This window comes from Phyllobates terribilis, unplaced genomic scaffold (assembly GCF_046119375.1).
Source record: "Phyllobates terribilis strain yellow unplaced genomic scaffold, ASM4611937v1 Scaffold_56__1_contigs__length_8794411, whole genome shotgun sequence".
In the NCBI taxonomy this organism is placed as follows: Eukaryota; Metazoa; Chordata; class Amphibia; order Anura; family Dendrobatidae; genus Phyllobates; species Phyllobates terribilis.
The window spans coordinates 4,967,628-4,985,568 of NW_027362816.1; the positions used below are offsets into that span (position 1 = coordinate 4,967,628).

Sequence of the window (17,941 nt, forward strand, 5' to 3'; positions counted from 1 at the left end):
GCCATTTTATCTTCTTGCAAGAACACATTATTGCTACAAGATGAAATATCTGGCCAGGGAGTACACTTTATCTTCTTAGCAAGGACACGCTATTGATACTAGAAGGAACATTTCAGCTTGCTGTTGTTTTTACCTAAAATAACTGTCAGACTTATATAGCATAGATGGGGCCTTTAAACTTGAGAGACTCCATCTTCTGCTATAACACCACCATAGTTGATTCTTCTTCTTAGGGCAAGGAGTCTTCTAACACATTCACTCATCATTTGCCAACATTTACTCCAAAAAAAAAAAAATTAACTTTTCAATAGCTTGATTTCTAATAGGACATTGAAGGAGGCATATAAAGAAAATACACATCAAATTATACATATGATCGTCACATCACACAAAAAATCATTTAGATCAACCAACAAACAATAACATAATTTGTGATAGAATATCCATGTTTACTAGGCTTTTTCTATAGGTTTCGCTTTGGAATCAAACAATCTTTCTTACTGTGCCCTCTTCTGCCGCAGTTCTCACATATTACAATTTCTTCTAATTCAATGGGAATTTGTACATTTGTGTCACATGATGCAATTTTGACACTGGCTAGTTCTTTTATAGTTAAACTCTGTACCTTTTTATATAGGTAACGGGTTACACAGCACATGTATACTTGAAAAAACGATAAAAATTACAGAAACAACAAGTAATATGACAATTGGGTGGATTAAATAATTCAGTATGCCATTTGCCGCATTTGAATGACCAAATATTACCTCCCACCAATAACCCTTGGCATTATTTTCTAACAGATGGGTAACTTCCTTTAGTTCATTTTGGTCATGATGCAATAGAATTGTGGCATTTGCCTTTTCTTGATTAAGCTTCATCAATAAATATTCATCCTTATTGAATTTTACCAACCATTCTCCAAGTTCTTTTCCCATTCCTAGGCTTAAGGCTTGCAAATTAACTGGAGTGTGATATTTCAGATCAACTGACAGATTAGCAATAGTAGGAATTGCGTAAACCCAGTTGGGTGTCTTGATTTCTGTAACCCCACTAAGAGTGCACCATGCTCCCCTGGTTACAGATGTCATTACAGAACAATGTTGTGTTGTTATAGATACATTGGTGGTATTTAGGAGGAAGAAACAAACTCTTTTATGCCCTAGATAGAAGATTGGTGCTTTGTCTTTTGAGATTGATTCCTCATCTAGAATACACGTGGATGAATTACTCCAGCATTTGTCTTCAACCAACCTAAACTGTCCTGGCGTACATAGAATATTATGATTCCTTTGTATGCAAAGTGAAATGTCAACCTGTTTCCATCTTCCATTTTTCCTAATCACTTGAGGATGTTCTAATCTCGGGTGTAGTAATGTAGAATCTCCAGTTAAAATACCAATTGAACTAACTCTATGCATGAGCTCTAAAGGTGACTTAGTATATGGAATAAATTAAGAAGCATAGCATTTCTCAAAGTCATAGTTGCTGCACCCAACCCACGTGTTCACCCACCATTTAGAATGTGTAAAGCTCATGAGTTCAGGTAACACAGTAATGGCTTGAGACAACCATTTAAATGGCTATTGTCCATCATAAATGGACTGTACCGCTAACTTGATGTTAGTTGATAATTCCATTTGTCCTTGTGTACAGACTAGAGCCCAAGACATATTTCTACCTCTAGTCAGTGTATCTTCCATTAATTCTTTAAAGTGTTGGATAAAATCTTTCGCTAACCTGATATAAGTGTTTACATGATCTTGTTGTAAATTGTTAATTATATCATTGATTTTTCTTTGTACTTCAAAACCTTTCTTGCTATTGGTTGCTATATCTACAAGTTTTGTCCTTAAACTACTGATATCAGCTTCGTTAATTACACCCGTACCTGTTCCTAATCCTCCCAACAGTGTGCTGAAAGTATCCCTTTGCCCTCTGTCATTCCTCGAATTAAATAGTTTATGATGGTGTTTTATCCGATTTTCTGCATTTTTAGTAGTAAACCACCGATATAGTGCACATACATGATTTAGCGTACATCCTGCACAAATTGGATAGTAGGTCTTTATCAACCATAGAGAGATATTAACTCGCCAAGTAACAAATGCATATTGAACGTCACTAGCAATGGTTTTAGTAGAATCTAGGTTGACCTGTAAAGGGTGGCCTTCTTCTAAGTACATTGTCCGTTGATTGCTGTCAGATTCATTGGACACGCATGGTTTGATATGATCTGGAGCGGCATCAATAATGTGCATCTCACCTATTTCTATTTCTGGTGTTCCACATGCCCAATAACCAACCATTTCCCTATAGGATTTATATGGTTTAGATAGGGAGCCAATTATATAATTTTGCCCTTGCTGAACTGACATCTCAACCTCTGTGGAATCTCCAATGCACGCCTCACGATATGTTAAGGTGATCCTTTTTGGCCTGAACATTGGGTGTATATTATTATGCCAATATATTCCACATACAAACAAATATTCTCCTTCTTTTAAGTTGTCACTAAAGGACCCATAATCTATCCCCTTTTGCTCATTTTTGTTGGGTAACTTAGACTCCTCCCCCAACCAGTACCCAGTTTCATTTACATATACTGTAGCCATCATAAATGGTTGCAGTGATCTTGGATCTATATTTTGTACACCTTCCATATATGTTAACCTCTGGGTACTAGAACTGTGATTGACTCTCCCAAATGAAAAGACAACACTATACTGATTGCTGGGACCCTGATAATATCTCCCAGTTACCCTTTTACCCTCTGGTATCAGTCTCACTGTCCTACTTTTAACACCATTATTTTTATAGTTAGAATTTGCATCAATGTTTATGTCTGGGTGTGTAAATATTACGTTCCCATATTTCTCGTTAGGTAATATACCCTGATCGATATCTCCAGAGTGATCAATGTGAGTTGATTCCATAGCATTGATGATCCCAATTGACAACAAAACTGCTGCAATTCTAATATCCAGAATCCAGAAATTTCCATTTTTTAATTCACGCTTCATTTAGGATCCTGGAAAACAAGAACAAGAACGGCATCAAATTCTTATCAGTTATATCCGTTTACACTGATCTGCATGAACCCACTTTTCTATATCCCTTCTCTTCATGCATTTGACGCTTTTCTTCTCTACTCGTTTAACTTTTACCACTTGTTCACTCAGCGTCACAGTTACCACATAAGGTCCTGTCCAATTTGCATCCCATGAAGATTTGGGTACAAAATTCTTTACCATCACCCTGTCACCTAGTTGTAATTTTATTGGTGGCTTGCCTGGTTCTTCCTTTGCCTTTGGAGCCATATTGGCAGCTGCAAAATTTAAATATTTTTGCACTTGGTCCTGTAACTGAATCAGGAATTTTTCCTTCTCTGCACTTTCTCTCATGGGAGTACTAAGTTTGGGATCCGCAGGATGGCAAAGGTTCATTACTCTACCAGTCATTAATTGATATGGGGTGATTGCAGTGCTCTTTGCATCCGTGCCCCGTATTGCCAGTAGAATTGCAGGCAGGTGACTGTCACGCTGTCTCTGTGTACTGGAGGTAGGGGGCCTAAGCTGACCCTAAGCTGGGGCCCTGACTAATCCCTCTACCTGGAGGTACTGTTAAAGGTACAGAGGTCCAGGCCCCCAGCGTAACCCCTACCTCCTGAGGATCCCTGCACCTAAGTAATCTAGTCCTGAGAAGGACCCCGATCACAACAAAAGGGGGCAGGTAATAATATGCCAACACTCAGTACTTAGACGAACGAGACAGTACAAGGGTAAAACCAAAACCACCTTGCATACAAAAACTACACAACAACAACAGAGGGAACACCAACGGGAAAGGAGATAAATGATAAAGCGAGGAAGGGAAAAATCACTCCAAATACACTTAGCTCTGAAACTCCAAATACCACGATAAGCTCTGTTAGTCTGCATGAAATGCTTTCACCGACAACTTCCCTAACAGATCAGCAGACATATGAAGGAATCTCACTACTGCAGCATTGATTGCAGCTGGGCGAGGCTGGACCTTGTCTAGCACAGAGAGAGAGAGTTAACTCCCTCACTGCCGAAAAGCACAAAACACCAAAAACTCAGCTGCGAGAAGTCAGGCTGTGCAATCGTGACGATCTTCGTGGCGACACAACCATGACAGTGACACAGCCAACTATTTCCGGATTGCAACACCATTTTCTTTAATCTCTCTTTTAAAGTCCGATTCATTCTTTCTACCATCCCAGATGATTGCGGATGATATGAGACATGAAACTTCTGTTCTACATTCAACATTTCACACATATTAGTCATGATTTTGCCGGTGAAATGTGTACCTCTGTCTAATTCAATGACTTTTGGGAATCCCCATCTTGAGAAAACTTCCCTCCATAATGCAGTTGCTGTTGCGGTACCAGTGTCCTTCCTTATGGGCAAAGCTTCCACCCATTTGGAAAAAACATCAACTATCACTAGCAGGTACCGATAACCTCCTGGAGCACTTGGCAAGGGACCAACAAAGTCAATTTGTAATCTCTCCCATGGCCCCTCAGCCAAAGGCATCCTGGAAAGCACAGGTTTTTGTCCCCTTGGCCTACGGTTCATTTGGGCACAGATTAAACATTCTTGGATAATTTCTGTAATACTAGTTTTCATGTTCTCCCACCAGTACTTGGTTTGAATAAACTTTAAAGTGTTGTCAACCCCCATGTGTCCTGTCAATCTATGGTTTTCTTTAGCAATATCCTTTTGGTACTGAGATGGCACTACAAATTTAGGGCCTTCTGAAGTCTCTCTCAGCAATAGCTCATCTTGCAGGATATATTTTTGGGGCTTATCTGATGATTTTTCCTTAATTTTGCATTTTATTTGATTTAAAACTGGGTCTTTATCCTGCTCTGCTGCCAAACAAGGTGTAGGTGTTTTAACAACAGGTAAACACTCTAATTCAACCTCATCTTTGTCCTTGTCCTCAAAATCTTGTTCTTCCCAGGCTTGCTTTCCCTCTACATCATAGGAAGTCCACTTTTCTCCTATCATTGCTGCCTCTTTGGCTAATTCATCTACCTTGTTATTACCAACTGTAATTTCGTCACTGCCCTTTTGATGTGCCTTCACCTTTATTATTGCCACTCTTCGTGGTTCTGCACTAGTCCTTTCCCAAATGTTTTTCAAAACTGAACCATGTACTAGTGTCTTACCTGATGCATCACTGAATCCTCTTGTGTGCCATAAAGGCATGTACTCAGTAAGTGATCTTGTGACATATGCACTATCAGAGAAAATTGTGATAGGCCCTGTACTGAAATGCAAAATTGCTTCCCTCACAGCTTCCAGTTCAGCTCTTTGCGCTGAGAATTTCCTTGGGCATTTAATGAGAATTTGTTCATTTGCTTGAGGACACCACAGGGCATAACCTGTGTAAAATTGTCCCTCTTCCCAATACCTTGTTCCATCCACCCAAATTTTTAGATGTTCTTTTCCTGTCATTAACCTAAACACTTCCTGTGTCTTGGTCATGTGTAACTCCCCGCAGTCATGTTTTTCCCCTTTGTATTGCATCAACTGTGGCAGGATGTAGTTAGTATCGTGAGTCACTGTGATGTTCCTAGGTGTTAAATGTACAAGCCATCTTGCTACCCTTTGAGAAGATACACCACTGAGTGTTCGCTCCAAGAGCATTTTGATAGGAGTGTGGGGTGTTTGGAGTATGATTTTAGAAAATCCTACTATGTACTCTGTGGATAGTATTGCCCAATGCACTGCCAACAGATTCCTAACACAATCATCAAATCCTATTTCCACAGGACTTAACAACCTTGATAGGTATCCGACTGGAACCCATTTTCCTTGCCTCTCCTGCAGCAATACAGCCGTAATTGCTATTACAGAGGCATGAACCTGTAATGCAAAAGGTAGATCTGGGTTTGGATTGCTCAGAGCAGGTGCTTGAGTGAGGCTGATTTTCAACCTGACAAAAGCTCCTTCATGCTCTTCCATCCATTCCAGTGGGTCAGCTTCTCCCTGATCACCTTTTAGGAGTTCATAGAGGGGTTTTGCTTTCTCAGCAAATCCCTCTATGAAATCTCTGGAAAATCTGACAAGTCCCAAGAACTGTCTCATTCCTGTTTTTGTGTTTGGCCTAGGCAACTTCCTAATAGTTTCACATTTGTTGGGGTCAGGAATTCTCCCCCCTTTTGAAACTATTACTCCCAAAAATAACACAGAATCTCTCATCAGCTGGGCTTTGTTAGGATTAAGTTTGAGGCCTGCCTTCTCAAGGAGTGTTAACAGCTCATTCAACAATGTGTAGTGCTGATCTTTTGTGTCAGTTTGGAGCAGAACGTCATCTACATACTGTACAATGCAATCAGGTTCTGAGAAAGATGACAAAATTTCAACCATGCACTTATGAAAGTAAGTAGAACTGGACCTGAATCCTTGTGGTAACCGACAAAATGTTAACTGTTTCCCTTGAAATGTGAATGCAAATTTGTATTGACAGTCAGGGTGTAAAGGAATGGAGAAATATCCATTTGAGATGTCTATTGATTAATACACCGTGGAGGAGGGTTTGAGTGCTGTCATCATGTCAGGCATTTTGGCAACCACATTAGTGACAGGAGGGGTACACTTATTTAAAGCTCTGTAGTCCAATGTTGGACGCCAACCATTTGGTTTCTTAACTGGCCATAGGGGTGCATTATTAGTGGATTGGCATTCCCTGATGACATTTTGAATCAGCAAATCATCCAGTATTCTCTTAATGTAGGGGACTGACTCTGGTGGTATTTTATACTGTCTTTGGGGTGGGGGATCAGGACCCTCTACCATTACTACCATGTTGGACACCTTGCCACATTGGGTTTTTGAATTTGCCCACACATTGTTATGTTGCCACAAGATGTCGGCCAATATTTCATCATCTGTTCTCAATATCATGGCTGGATCTAAAGATTGAGCACCTTTGATGGAATCAATACCATAATTGTCAGTTACCATTTTTAAACAGCCTTTATACCGTGATCCTCTCCACAACATCCAGTTGCATAAATCAAGAATAAGTCCATATTCCTTCATAATATCTGACCCAATAATGGTACCTTCATGTGTTGGTGAAAGATATAAGCCATACTCAACACATAGATTTCCCAGGTTTATTGTCACTGGTAAAGATTGTTCTGAAGATACTAACTGTCCTCCAAATCCTCTCAGAAAAATGTGTTTACCACCAGGGTCTTTAATCAAATCCAGATTAGTCAAACTGACAGCAGCCCCTGTATCCAGTAAAATGTTTGTACGATGGCCCCCTACCGTACCCTGAATAAGGGGTCTCCCGCCCTTGTCCCTGCTAAGCTGACTCACTAGGGACAACACTGGGGCGTGACATCCCTATTGTTTTACATAAGGATTTGTTGAAGGTGGGGTCTTTAATTCCTCTGGCTTTTCTGCCATTGCCTTCCCAATCTTCCTCAGTTCATCCAGAAGTGGACCATATAATGTAACTTCAGGAAGACTATGCTCTCCATTCCTTGCAGTATTTGGTTCTTGTCTTTGCTTCCTATTATTAAAAGGTCTATTATTGATAACTCTTTTACTACTTCTACATTCTTTCATAGTGTGACCTGTGTAACCACATTTATAACATTTTCCAATAAACCTTACTTTGCCTTCATTTTTGACTACCTCTGATATCCTCTTTTGGGGCTTGTTGTCATGACTTGTATCCTGAATCCAATCCTTTAATATATTTACAAAGGCTTGATAGGAATTTGCGTTCCTCAAGGCAACCTTTGTTGGATAATCAACAAAGGTGCAGTTGTTAGCCATTGAATATAGAAAACTGCTATCATCAGGAGACATGTCAGGGCAGTTATAGGTAGAACGATATAATGTCAAATATTCACTGCAAAAAATAATAGGATCATCTCCTCTATTTAATTTTGCATTTTCTAAGGCATTAGTACCTCTCATATCTCGTCCCCCCATAACTCTCTTTAATTCCTCCACTCTGTCACTAGCATTTCCCCAATTACATTCAAGATCTGCAGATAATCCTTTGTGAGCTCCTACAGGGGGCTGCAGTTTTTCACAAAGTTGAGATGGGAGCCATACCCGAAGTAAGGCACATGCAGCTCTATTACCCAGACTGTATTGTGTCACTACTGCCTCTAACTTATTGGAAAGACTAATGGCTGAGGCACTTGTATCAAACTTCCCTAATATCTGGAATAGATTTGTCTTATCCTGTATGGAGAGTGTTGTGGATTGGACTAAATTACTGCTGTTACTAAGCAAATTGTCTCTCCTTTGTCTGCTCCCTCCTGACTCAGGAGTAAAGATAGAGGAACTATGATCTGGGTTATACTCAGGGTTATCAGCCGTGTACACAGGCTGCTCCTCCCCTCTTTTCCAATCTCTTTCCTCCTGATCAGCAGACTTGCACATTTGATTACAATAACTATGGTTATTCACTCTAGTACATTCTTGTGATTTCAAGGACATAATGCAATGTTCTTTTAGCTCCAATTTTACATTAGCATCATACAACTGGTTCCTAAGTATTGTCATATCATTATACTTCGCTTCTTTTCCTTCTAGCAAAGCAATACGCTGTTCCCTAAGTTTACATCTCTCCTTATACTCCTCCAGCTTATCTTCTAATTCACAATTTTGGTAATTCATATTGTCTACCTCATCCCTTAGATCTTCACACTCACAATTATGATCTTCAGCACTAGCAATAGCCAGACTGACTTCCTGTTCAATTTTGTCCACTTCACCTCTTAATTGAGCTTTCTCTGAATACCAGTGCAATTCCTTTTGTTCTGCAATTCCTTTCATTTTCAACAACATACACAAAACATTTGCTAACTTCTCTTTCTTTGCTTTCTTTTTCGACAATTTACTTTTGTTATCATTCTGCCCTTCACATTGTTTCATAAGGTCATTAAACTGATGTGTCAATGCATCATCTGCACAAGTACTGAACTGAGCAGAGGCATATTTTTCAATAAATTTACTGACTATTTCCATGTTAATTACTTCCAACTATTTTCACAGAAGACAACAAAAATAAACAAATCAGCTTTCCAAACAAAAATTACAAATTAACGAAACACAATACAGAAACCAGTGAATATCACTTCACTAAAACAGGGACACAGATTAAATATAATCTTTTCCCTCAGGAAATCACTGCCACAGTCTTGTGACTTTACCTATATCTGACTGACAGTGTCTCATGCACTTGATCAACTACAGATCCAAGATCCAGGCCAAGAGTGATCTCCTATTGAAGCATAAGGCTACTTCCCCTTAACATGAGATTTAGACTTTTAACCTCTACCTCACTTTCTTCTCAGAGATGTCTGGTTTTACCCTTTAGATCTTATGAGAACTTCAATCAACAGGGTGCTACCCTAACTTTACCGGCAACAATTCAACAAACAATCCACTAAACAAATAAGACAAACAGGCCTGAACCTAGGAGACATTAAAATACATAAGCAGTTACATAAAATAAACAGGATAAAAAAAGATAACTTACTATACGATCGCTGAAACGATTCAATATAGGTGGAGGAGTGGCTCCTCAGTTTGATTTGAGCGTTATCGAACGCGACCCGTTGCTTATAATCCTTATACCCCCCTGGAAATGAGTGGTTATGTATTTTCCATGGGTTCTCTTATACCTAAGTGGAGATCTGTCTACACACCCCTTGTGGTGACATTATGTGGGCTGGTCTCCAGCCTGCACATTTTTATTAAAAATGCTAACGTCTGCGATAACTCATTGCTCGTTGATCGCAGAAGCTTGCAAACTATGCCATTTTTTCTGTTATGATTTTACCTGCATTTAGAGACCACACATTGCATAGCTGCAGTCTGTTATTCTGGTGTTTTTGCGCTACAGCTCCATGATCTTGCTTACAACAATGAAAAATTATGTATACGTTCCTCGGCTGTCCCTGCCACTAAAAATATAGGTCCCATTATTGTCGGAAGTATGAAACTTACAATATTTCATACTTCATTTTGGAAGTCGAAGTGTCTATAGATTTCTGTTTGAAGCTCGGGAAACAAGCTTTCCCAGTTACACGCAAATTATGGCAATCCTGCGTTTTAATCACCCCCTGCGTCATCCAGGTACAAGAGGCTCGCATTTAAGTAGCTTGTAACACTTCTTGGCTGACAGCAGTTGGTTTAAGGCCTTACTCATGACTGTGTTAATTGGGGCTTTGCGCTAAGATTTTTATGGAGGCAGCTTGGTACTGACAAAAGGGAGAAATGGTCAATATCCATGTCAGGGAAATATGGAAGAATATTTTCCTGATACCAATATCTCCCTGACAAATAGCAATTGAACTTCTTGTGGCAATAATTAGTAAAACCTCTGAGATTTAAATATGGGACCAAGGAAGAGAAGGCGGCATTGTATGCTTATGATTTACTTTTATTCTTAGGTGATGCTCTGGGGTTTCTAGAGAGCACGATGGTGACTATCAATAGCTGACTTATTCCATCCATAGACCATACTAAGGACTAGGGGGCACTTATTACTGGTGGAAGAATGGCCATTCCGGCAAACAGGAAAGGGTTCTTTACAGTTAGAGCAGTCAGACTGTGGAACGCTCTACCACAAGAGGTAGTAATGGCAAACACTAACAAATTTTAAAAAAGGGCTGGATAATTTCCTCAGTACATATAACATTGTGGGTTATAGATAATTTAGTGACAAAAAATGTATAATTGGTGGAGAAGGGTTGAACTTGATGGACCTAGGTTTTTTTTATCAACCCATGTAACACCCCCATGTTTCTCTTTGGCGTCCTCCACCTCAGTACATTCAGAACTTATCTTAGAAAATTCACCAAAATGGGGATGGAAACCATAATGAAGAAAAAACTTTTCAAGGATCCATCTTAAACCCTTCAGCTGATAAAATGAACCCCATTGTAGCATTGGCGTCTCTGCCTCCTGCCGGGCAGAGACGGCGCTCCCCTCACTGTTGCGGTCCCGGTCCGGCGCCTTCCTGCTGCTGCTGTGGCGCGCACCGCGCGCAGCTTCCCGGGCACAGTGCTTAGGGTGCGCGCGCGCTTCCTTCCTCTTAAAGGGGCCGGGCGCCGTCCTAAAGAGTCCCCGGCCAATGGCCGGAGGACTTCCCCTTTATAAGGCACCTCCTACAAAATGAAGGTGCCTGTGCAAGGTTGTTGTTTTGTGTGCTAACACTTTCTTCAGCCCTCAGGTCCCGCTGCGTCAGCCTTGCCCGCCAGTCTGTATAACAATCCTGCCTGCCAGTCTATCAGCCGTGCCAGCCAGTCTGCTTATCTGGAGCACCTGCCAGTTACCTGCTGTGCCCGCCAGCCTGCCTACCTGGAGCACCTGCCAGTTACCTGACATGCCCTCCAATCTATCTACCTGGAGCACCTGCCAGTTACCTGCGTTGCCCGCCAGCTTGCCTGCCCCGAGCACCTGTCTGGCTATCTGCTGCACCCGCCTGCTTGCCTACCCGGAGCACCTGTCTGGCTATCAGCCATACCTGCCTGCTTATCTACCCGGATCACCCGCCAGCCTTCCTGCCGTGCTCATCCGCTGTACCGGTCAGCTCCGGTCATCTGACCCATGGGAGTCACCTGCTATCACACAAGGTCGGTCCTAGAGTGGCACCTGGTTCACCTGCCCGGTCCCTCCCTGGTTCACGGAGTCGACTAAGCCGCCGTGTGACTTGGGTCGGTCCGAGTAGGCACTTAGTTACGCCCCTCTGGTCCCTCCTTGCACCAAAGCACAGAGGTTCCACCACCCGGACCCGTAACACCCATGAATGAAAGTTCCTGAACAGAAAAAAAAACACATTTCTCAAGTTTAGCAAAAATTTCGCAAAAAATATATATCATAGTATCGTGTTAGCCAGTAGATAGAAAAATATTAAGGTTTGAGAGTCCTCAGGGGTTGATACCCTTTAATGGCTAACTGAAAAGATGGTAACAAATTTCAAGCTTTCGAGACTACTCAGATCTCTTCATCAGGCATACTATAACACAATCTAAAGAGTCACATATTTATACGCAGCAGGGCACAGGAATAATGCAATAGATAAGACAAGTGACGTGAAGAAGAACGATCAGTATTGAAGAGGGAGAAGTCGTTGTGGCTGTAAATATTGGAACAGTTCATAGATAAGGAGTGTGAAAGTTTTACTGTCCTGTGATTGAGGTCTGGTCCATGATTGTAAAACTCCCAAAATGGTCTGAGGAGCACATTCCTTAGTTGATGTAGAAAGACATAAATCCATACGATACATTCATTGCTGCTCTGTGAGTGTGTCAAAGATTGTCATAAGCTTGTACTCGCAAATTTTTTTGGTCTCTCTGAGATTTGAAGTTACATTTTAATACAAGTAATTTCATGTCCATGATGCGGTTATCAAGGATACAAAAATGTTTGGCCATAGGTAGATCTGTTCTTTTTTCTTTTATTGTGTGGCGATGAGAATTCATCCTTGTTCTAAGTTTTTGCCCTGTTTTCCCTACATGCAGACCCCCAATTGAACATTTGGAACATATAATTAAGTACACTACATTAGATATGATGCAGCTGAAAGTACCTGGGATCTTGTGGTTGTCTCCTGATGTGAGTTGTGGATCTTCATCTTGTCTGTGGTCATTATAAATGGACAGGTTTTACATTTTTTCTGGCTGCAGGGAAAGGTACCTGAAGCTGTTGGAGAGGACAGGGAGCTTCTGACAATGAAGCTTCTTAGATTTGGTGGCTACCTAAATCACAGAAGTGGGAGGTCTCAAAATATAGATTGTAATCAGGCATCTTTTTGTAATAATAGTTGTAATTTCCGTGCAGCTCCCATTAACACCTCCAGATTTGGATTGTAAGTGACTACGAGAGGCACCCGGTTGCTCTCTTGTTTAGTTTTGAAATGTAGGACATGATTGATAGTCTGATGGCTTTTGCAATCTGGTTTTCAATTGTTGTTTGATGGTAGCCCTGCTTCAAAAAGGTGTTTCAGAGGCCACCAAGGTATTTGTCTCTGTCCATAGTATTGGAACATATCCGATTTTTTCTAATGGCTTGGCTGTAGACAGTGGAGATTGTGTGTTTTGGATGGAAACTGACCCATTTAAGGTATGTTGGAAGGTCAATTGGCTTCTGGTACACGGACGTCTCTATTTCATTGTTCTGCAACTTAATGATGGTGTCCAAAAAGTTAATTTCAGTACAGGAGTAGTTGAGTGTTAAGTTGACGGTGGGATGAAATTGATTAAATCAGATCAAGGAACATCTTTAGCTGTTGCTCAGACTCTGTCCAGATGATTAAACTATCGTCAATGTAACGGTAGTAGGCCAGAGGCCTGATGTGATGTGAGGACATGAAGTCACTTTCAAGCTTGACCATGAAAATTTGCATACTGTTAAGCCATTTTACTTCCTATATCTGTACCAGTCTCATGTAGATATGTGTGGTTATCAAATTCACAGTAATTGTGGGTGAGGATGAATTTTGTAAGTTTCATCAAAGGTGAAACTATCCTCCCCATCTGTTTGCTTTCCCTCCCAGCAGCTTTTCCTTCTACCAGTTAGGCTTCTGGGAGGTTATACTTGTTCCTTTTATTTTTGATTCTCCTTAGCTTGCCTTCTTTGCCCTATATGAATGTATCTTAGTTTCTCACCCATGGTTTTTGTATCTTACTTCTCACTTTCCTTTCCCCTTGTTGACAATGTGTTGCGACCTCTCCTCTGATTCCTCAGAAGGTACAAGAAACCCCTCAGCGGCCTATTACAGAGTTAGATCCGAGGTGGTGTTTTAAGTTGTGCAGCTAGGGCCTTTTTAGTCTATACAGAGACCAGTTGGGTGTAGTTGCGACGTTTTCCCGTGTGGGTTCTCTGGTGGCTATCAAGATGAACTTTCTGGTTAAAACATTTCCCACATTCTGAACATGAAGAAGGCTTATCCCCTATGTGAGTTCTCTGATGTCTGATAAAATTTGATTTCTCTGTAAAACATTTCCCACATTTTAAACAAGAAAATGGCTTCTCCCCTTTGTGGCTTCTTTAGTGTATAACAACATCTGATTCATGGTAAAAACATTTTCCACATTCTGAACATGAAAAAGGCTTCTCCCTGATGTGAGTTTTCTGATGTCTGATAAGATTTGATTTCTTTGCAAAACATTTCCCACATTCTAAACATGAAAATGGCTTCTCCCTTGTGTAAGTTTTCTGATGTGCGATAAGACTCGTTTTCCTTGTATAAGATTTCCCACATTCTTAACAGGAAAAAGGCTTCTCCCCTGTGTGGGTTCTCTGGTGACTGAGAAGAGATATTTTCTTCACAAAACATTTTCCACATTCTGAACATGAAAATGGCTTCTCCCCAGTGTGAGTTCTCTGGTGACTAACAAGAGTTGATTTATCTACAAAACATTTCCCACATTCTGAACATGAAAAAGGCTTTTCCCCTGTGTGAGTTCTCTGATGTTTGATAAGATTTGACTTCTTTGCAAAATATTTCCCACATTCTGAACATGAAAAAGGCTTCTCCCCTGTGTGAGTTCTCTGATGTCTGATAAGATTTGACTTCTTTGCAAAATATTTCCCACATTCTGAACATGAAAAAGGCTTCTCCCCTGTGTGAGTTATCTGATGTTTGGTAAGACTTGATTTCTCTGTAAAATATTTCCCACATTCTGAACATGAAAAAGGCTTCTCCCCTGTGTGAGTTCTCTGATGTTTGATAAGATTTGACTTTTCAAAATATTTCCCACATTCTGAACATGAAAAAGGCTTCTCCCCTGTATGAGTTCTCTGATGTTTGGTAAGACTTGATTTCTCTGTAAAACATTTTCTACATTCTGAACATGAAAATGGCTTCTCCCCTGTGTGAGTTCTCTGATGTGCTATAAGATTTGATTTCCTTGCAAAACATTTTCCACATTCTGAACAGGAATAAGGCTTCTCCCCTGTGTGAGTCCTCTGATGTTTGGTAAGGCTTGATTTCTCTGTAAAACATTTCCCACATTCTGAACATGAAAATGGCTTCTCCCCTGTGTGAATTCGCTGATGTGAAATAAGAGTGGATTTCTCTGTAAAACATTTCTGACACTCTGAACATGAAAATGGTTTCTCTGCTATGTGACTTCTCTGGTGACTAACAAGATTGGATTTCTGGTTAAAACATTTCCCATGCTTGAAACAAAAAAATCTATTCCCTGCTGTATACATTTTTTGATGACTATTTCCATATTCTGATAATGGCTTCTTTGCTTTAGGAGCAGTTTGGTTCATAATGCCTCTTTTGTGGCTATGATTTTCCTTAGTAGTCAGTAATAAATCAGAAGACAGGACCTGTTTTAAAGAATCAAATGACAAATCTTTTGTGTGAAAGGATGATGGTATATCTGGAGTAATGGCATTCACTTCAGTTGTATTACGTGGGATCTCAAGATCTTCCGATTTAAAAATTGAAGATGTCAGCTGTCCCTCTGATCTCTGGGTACAGTCATCTGCGAAAAATAAAACAAATTACTATTTTTGAATAAAATATCCTTGAATTTTTGAACATATCTACTTAAAGTGTCTGTAGGAATGGCAAGTTATGTAAAAACATTGAATGATTCACCAAGACAATGACAGTTCACAGTCTAATAGAAAACCTCATAGGATGAACCAGTAGACCGTGGTGTTCAACTGTCTGTTAATTCTGCCTCCCAAATATGGAATATAAAGCCACCAAACAATGTTATGTAGGTGAAAATAATACCAATAGAAACTTCTACTCATCTCACAAAAAACAAGTCCCTACTCAGATCCATCATCTGTCAAAGGAAAAAAAGAAGTTTCCACATTATTAGGGTCTCAGACAGGGCCGTAACTACAGCCGGGGCACTGCCCCGGGGCCCCAACCACCCAAGGGGCCCCAAACTGATGGTAAAAAATTGTATTTTAAAACTTTAATTTCTCATAAAATACCCAGCTCCTATATTCCTGTCAGACAATGTCACCCGGAGGACAGGAGAGACTATCATTTCAATAATTTCCAGGAGCTCTGCCAGCTGTCAATGAATGGAAACCTGCACTGGCCTGGAGAGTCTCATAGCACAAGATTTGTAACAATATGTTAGTCTGGAGATCACAGAGAGTTGGCAAGGCACAGTGCACACTGACTGTAACAAACTCTCAGCATCATTGAGAGGAGACAGTCTCAGCAGACACATATCTCTGTGACAAACTGTGAGAAGCCCTGCTATTTAATAAACATATACAGTTATTTTAAAATTGTGCAATATTTGGAATTATTCACCTTATTAATTTTCCAAACATATTCACTGAATATTTAACTTCTAAAACTTGCATCATAAACAAGAAAATCTATTAAAGGTCTTGCGGAACGTGGTGAAGCCTGTGTGCTGTATACAGCAATGCGTAGCAGGCTTCACCACGTTACGCACAACCTCTAGTGATTGAAATATTGAGGGGCCCCACAATGAAGTTTTGCCCTGGGGCCCCGAAGTTTATAGTTACGGCACTGGTCTGAGAGGCTCTTGAAAAGCAACATGGCTTCCATAAACCAATCCAGCAATATCCACTCTCCCAAAGTCAGATCTCCCCCTCGCTTCTGAGCCTTGCAGTGTGCCCAAACCACATTTAGCATCCATGTATTTGGCATTACTATAGTGAGAAGAACCCACTTAATTTATGATGTCTGTGTCTCCTGGAGCACAATCTGGTATGTGTTTGGCAATAAAATAGTATATTTTCAATTTTCACGTTCCAACATCCACTGTGTGCTAATTTCCGGAAAGTGGCTGTGGAGTCAAAATAGTCACTACTCCTATAGATTATTTCACTGAGGGTTATAAAATCCAAAATGGAGTCACCTTATGGGAATTTCTACTACTCTGGTTTTCTGCCATTTTGTCATATTAGGGCGTGTGTCCCATTTCCTCTGAGATCTACTCCTGCGATGTCTACTTCTTTCACCATGCCTGTCCTCATTCATTCTGCAGAGAATCTAACGTGGTGGTATATGTAATCAAATGTTGTCTACTAGACGTAGGGGAAACTACTTAACACATCAGGGACCACATTGCCAGCCATAATTCCACGATTCGTTGCGGCAAAACTTGGTTACCACTACCCTATCATTTCTCCAGCGCCAGGCATACAGTATCACAACTCAGGTTCCAGGTGATTGAAAAAGAACCCAGACGAGATGGTAACCATATCAAACTCCTTAAACAACAGGAGTGGTTCTGGATACACACCCTCCAGACACTGACACAGGGACTCAACTGTGAAATAGATTGGCTAACCTGATTAATCTTTTTTCAAAACACACTAGATCAGCTCTACAACCTACTCCTATTCCTTCTCGCCAGGTGAGTTCCTCAAACCCCCTTCCCCTCTCACCTCCCCCCCCCCACTGATTTCCTTCTCCACCCCTTCCCTTCCTCACCTTCTCCTCACCCTTTTACACACAACTCCCATGTATTATTCTTGCAAACCTAATTACATACAAAAAAAACATGGCCTCACACTCTATAGTTTAATACAGGACTCCATACATTCCTTACACCCCCCTCCATTACTGCTTTAATCCCGGGCACCATTTGATCCAACCAGCACAAGTCGTTTTATTCTCCCACCCAGATCAACCTCACTTTTGCCCCTCATCGATGCACCGTGATGACAACATAAAATAACTATTGCATATAACCTAGAGCTCATGCGCGGGTTTCATCTGTCGCCATGGTTACGCTACACATGTGACATGGCCCTATGGGGGACGGGCCCGCCCCAAAAGACCCACTCTCCCTGCCACATCACCCGCCCTTGACGCAACTTCTGGGGGGCGGGTTTGAGCACACGCACTTCCGGTCCGGTGCTAATGGCGGAAACATACATAAACCCTTCATTCTCAACCAGAG

General features: G+C 40.9%; 1 protein-coding gene and 1 pseudogene across 1 annotated transcript; both read right to left on the reverse strand.

The window, feature by feature from the left end:
* Nucleotides 1–6,656: 6,656 nt before the first annotated feature.
* Nucleotides 6,657–9,600, reverse strand: LOC141192243 (posterior protein-like). Its single transcript, XM_073661737.1, has one exon. The coding sequence runs from the start codon at nt 9,033–9,035 to the stop codon at nt 7,392–7,394; it is 1,644 nt and encodes a 547-aa protein (XP_073517838.1). The 5' UTR covers nt 9,036–9,600; the 3' UTR covers nt 6,657–7,391.
* Nucleotides 9,601–12,035: 2,435 nt separating this feature from the next.
* On the reverse strand, nt 12,036–15,543 carry LOC141192244 (uncharacterized; annotated as a pseudogene).
* Nucleotides 15,544–17,941: the final 2,398 nt, after the last annotated feature.